Source organism: Cebus imitator, unplaced genomic scaffold (genome assembly GCF_001604975.1).
Source record: "Cebus imitator isolate Cc_AM_T3 unplaced genomic scaffold, Cebus_imitator-1.0 Scaffold82, whole genome shotgun sequence".
NCBI classification, from domain to species: domain Eukaryota; kingdom Metazoa; phylum Chordata; class Mammalia; order Primates; family Cebidae; genus Cebus; species Cebus imitator.
In genome coordinates, this window is record NW_016107397.1 from 4,656,860 (window position 1) to 4,661,379 (window position 4,520).

At 45.6% G+C, this 4,520-nt stretch overlaps 1 protein-coding gene across 1 annotated transcript in view; it reads left to right on the forward strand.

Moving 5' to 3' along the window:
• ZNF394 (zinc finger protein 394) overlaps positions 1-4,520 on the forward strand; it is a 10,700-nt gene that overhangs the window by 4,625 nt on the left and 1,555 nt on the right. Inside the window, exon 2 of the mRNA XM_017533674.2 lies at positions 1,537-1,663. Within this exon, the coding sequence (XP_017389163.1) occupies positions 1,537-1,663 (127 nt within the window). The remainder of the gene's footprint in view (positions 1-1,536; positions 1,664-4,520) is intronic.

Below are 4,520 nucleotides of genomic sequence, written 5' to 3' on the forward strand. Positions count from 1 at the left end.
TTTTTTTTTTTGAGATGGAGTCTCCCCCTGTTGCCCAGGCTGGAGTGCATTGGCACGATCTTGGCTCACTGCAACCTCCACCTCCTGGGTTCAAGCCATTCTCCTGCCTCCTATAGTTGCCGGTAGCTGGGGCTGTAGGCACATGCCACCATGCCCGGCTTATTTTTGTATTTTTAGTAGAGACAAGGTTTCACCATGTTTGTCAGGCTGGTCTTGAACTCCTGACCTCCCGATCTGCCTGCCTCCGCATCCCAAAGTGCTGGTATTACAGGTGTGAGCCATAGCACCAGGCCATAAATGTTTTTAGGATGTTAAAACATAATAAGATGCAAGAAGTGAAATATACATATATATGTTTACACACACAATACAGTGAGTGAGAGAGTCCTGGAGTCTGTTTGTGACCCCCATTACTGGAACCTGGACAAACAAACATCTACCTTACCAGTTTTAGAACCTTCCCTTGTGGCCTTAACCTCTGAATGATCAACTCATATTTGAATAGCCATCTCAGGCCTAGTTCTGTGGCTCATGCCTGGAATCCCAGCACTTTGGGAAGCTGAGGCAGTGGATCACTTGAGCTCAGGAGTTTGAGACCAGCCTGGGAAACATGACGAAACTCTGTCTCTATAGAAAAATACAAAAATTAGCTGGGTGTGGTGTTGTGCACCTGTAGTCTCAGCAATTGGGGAGGCTGAGGTAGGAGAATCTCTTGAATCCAGGAGGTGGAGGTTGCAGTGAGTCAGGATCATACCACTGCACTCCAGCCTAGGTGACAAAGTGAGACCCTGTCTCCAAAAAAAAACCATCCCTAGTTGGACAATTATCTTATCATGAAGTGGTCAAAAGAAAGGAAAGGCATCTTACTGAGCATCTACAAGTGGGTGTAGTACCTTCATTTTTGAATATTTGTATCTGTTTTACACAAGAGGAAACAGTGTCACACAGAGACAGCCTTGGACCTCTAGGCCTTCTGGTTATGAGTTTATTTTTATTGTTTATTGTTTTTTGAGATGGAGTTTCACTCCTGTTGCCCAAGCTGGAGTGCAGTGGCATGATCTTGGGTCACTGCAACCTCCGCCTCCCAGGTTCAAGCGATTCTCCTGCCTCAGCCTCCCGAGTAACTGGGACTATAGGCGCATGCCACTACACACAGCTAAGTTTTTGTACTTTTAGTAGAGATAGGGTTTCACCGTGTTGACCAGACTGGCCTCAAACTCCTGACCTCAGGTGATTCACCTGCCTCAGCCTCCAAAGTGCTGGGATTACAGGTGTCAGCCACCACACCCAGCCCTGTTTACTTTTAATCTATGTCATATTTCCATACATCATAGTGATACAAGTTAAAGAAATATTTTACTCCTACTTACCCCCAAAATTAGTGTAAATAGTCCACAGAAAGGCTTTTCAGAATTACAAGAGAATGTCAGCCTCTATCTGATTTCTGCAAACTCCCTGGTCAGTACAAGACTCCAGAAGAAGAGTACTGTTTTACAGGGGCAGCAGGTGCTGAATGGGGCTCTTGTGTTGTTCCAGGGGATGATGACTTTTGAGGACGTGGCCATGTCTATAACCTGGGAAGAGTGGGAGCGCCTGGACCCAGCACGGAAGGACTTCTACAGAGAGAGCGTGCAGAAGGATTCCGGGAGCACAGTCCCGCCGAGTGAGTGCTGTTGCTCTGCTGGTTTATAGCGCTAAGTGGTTTGTGAAGGGCTGGTTCACTACCATCCCTGAGCCGGTATGTCATTCCCAGACGGGCTGAGAGCCTTCAAGTGTCTTCTGTAGCCCAAGCAGGAGCCTCTGTACTGTTAGGTGCTAGATTCAGCTTTTCACTTTGGTTCATTTTTAATTTTTATACATACAGAAAACTATTTTTTAAAAAAATGATGGGCATTCCCTGTGTCCACCACCCGGGTTTAGCATTTCTTAATACTTGGCCATATTGCCAAGGAAATAATATGTTAGAGCTATAGGTGAGGCCCCCCACATACCCTCCCTGAAACCCTTCCCCTCTATCCTCCTCCAGAGGTAGCCAGTATCCTGTCACGTTTATGACTTCCATGCATGTCTTTTTTTTTTTTTTTTTTTTTTTTTTTTTTTTTTTTTTTTTTTTTTTTTTTTTTTTTTTTTTTTTTTTTTTTTTTTTTCTGAGACGGAGTTTCGCTCTTGTTACCCAGGCTGGAGTGCAATGGCCCGATCTCGGCTCACCGCAACCTCCGCCTCCTGGGTTCAGGCAATTCTCCTGCCTCAGCCTCCTGAGTAGCTGGGATTACAGGCACGTGCCACCATGCCCAGCTAATTTTTTGTAGTTTTAGTAGAGACGGGGTTTCACCATGTTGACCAGGATGGTCTCGATCTCTTGACCTCGTGATCCACCCGCCTCGGCCTCCCAAAGTGCTGGGATTACAGGCTTGAGCCACCGCGCCCGGCCCCATGCATGTCTTATATTCTCTCTACATATACACGTAGCTCCATACTACAGATCATTACTGGATGGCTTTTCTTATTCAACATTACATTTTTGAGATTTACTCATGTTGATACATGGAGCTCTATTTTAACACCTCCATATTTCACTGTCCAGATACTCCAAAGTTCTATCCATTCTGTTGATGGTTATTTAGTTGTCTTAAGCTTTTCACCATTACAGTGTTGCACTGAACATTCTTGTATATTCTTGCATATTTTTGTGTATTTGTTCATATTCTGGAGTTTCAGAAGAGAATGTGCCTGGAGACAGGCAGTAGTCCCCCTTCCTGGTTTTGCTTTCTGTGGTTTCACTTACCCATAGTATGCAGTACAATCAAATATTTTAAGAGCGGGAGAGACCACATTCATGTGACTTTTATTACAGTATAGCATTTGTTTCTCGTTTTGGGGTATTTTTTTGTTTGTTTTTTGGGGACTTTTTGACACAGAGTTTTACTTTTTTGGCCCAGAGGAGTGCAGTGGCATGGTCTCGGCTTACTGCAACCTCTGCCTCCTGGGTCAAGCATTTCTTCTGCCTCAGCCTCCTGAGTAGCTGGGATTACAGGCATGTGCCACCATGCTTAGCTAATTTTGTGTTTTTAATAGAGATGGGGTTTCACCATGTTGGCCAGGCTGGTCTTGAACTCTGACCTCAGGTGATCCACCCACCTTGGCATCCTGAAGTGCTGGGATTACAGGTATGAGCCACCACATCCAGCTAAGTATATTGTTACAGTTAGTAGTTACTATAAATCTCTTGATGTCCCTAATTTATGAATGAAACTTGATTACAGGGATGTATGTTTAGGAAAAAACATTTTATATATATAGGGTTTGGTAGTATACACAATTTTACACATCACTGGTGGTCTTGGAGTGTGTCCCCCACAGAGAACAGGGAACTACTGTAAGTTCATCTTGCTCTCCAAAGAGCTCATAACTAATGTATATGCCACCAGCAGTATTGAGGATTTTTCTTTCTCCACATTCTTGTCAACATTTGCTGTTGGCCAGGTGCCGTGGTTCACACCTGTAATCCTAGCACTTTGGGGGGCCAAGATGGGAGGATTGTTTGAGGCCAGGAGCTCAAGACTAGCCTGGGCAACATAGAGAGACCCCATCTCTTTCTTAAAAATGTTTAATAAAAAAATACATTTCATGTTATCAGCTGATGGCATGACATCTTGACACAGTAGCCACAGTGTTCTTTTGCATGTGTTGGATTATGTCACTGCTTAGAGCCAGCAGTGGCTCCCCTTTCACACAAGGCGAGAGCCATCGGCCTGTGATGCCTGATGTGCCAAGGCCCTGGCACCCTGCCCACCCTTCCCTTCCTCTGCCCCTCTGCTCTGGCCACACTGCCTTACTGTTCCAAAACATGCCAAGCCCCCTGCCTCCTGGTCTTTTTGCTATATATGATCCCTCTGCCTGGCATGTTCTGCTCCAGCTCTGTAGGAAGCAAAGCTTCAGGACTTTGCTCAAATTGCTCCCTTCGGCCAGGTGTAGTGGCTCACACCCATAATCCCAGCACTTTGGGAGGCTAAGGTGGGTGAATCACTTGAGGTCAGGAGTTCAAAACCAGCCCAGCCAACATGGTGAAACCCCATCTCTACTAAAAATACAAAAATTAGGCCTGGTGATGGGCACCTATAATCCCAGCTACTTGGAAGCTTGAGGCAGGAGAATTGCTTGAACCCAGGAGGCTGAGGATGCAGTGAGCTAAGATCACGACATTACACTCCAGCCTGGGCAGCAAGAGTGAAACTCCATGTCAAAAAAATAAAATAGGCCGGTTGCAGTAGCTCACACCTGTAATCCCAACACTTTGGGAGGTCAGGAGTTCAAGACCAGCCTGCCAAGATGGTTAAAACCCCATCTCTACTAAAACTATAAAAATTAGCCAGGAGCAGTGGCAGGCTCCTGTAATCCCAACTACTCAGGAGGCTGAGGCTAGAGAATCACTTGAACCTGGGTGGCAGAGGTTGCAGTGAGTTGAGATTGTGCCACTGCACTCCAGTCTAGGCAACAGAGTGAGACTCCATCTCAAAAAA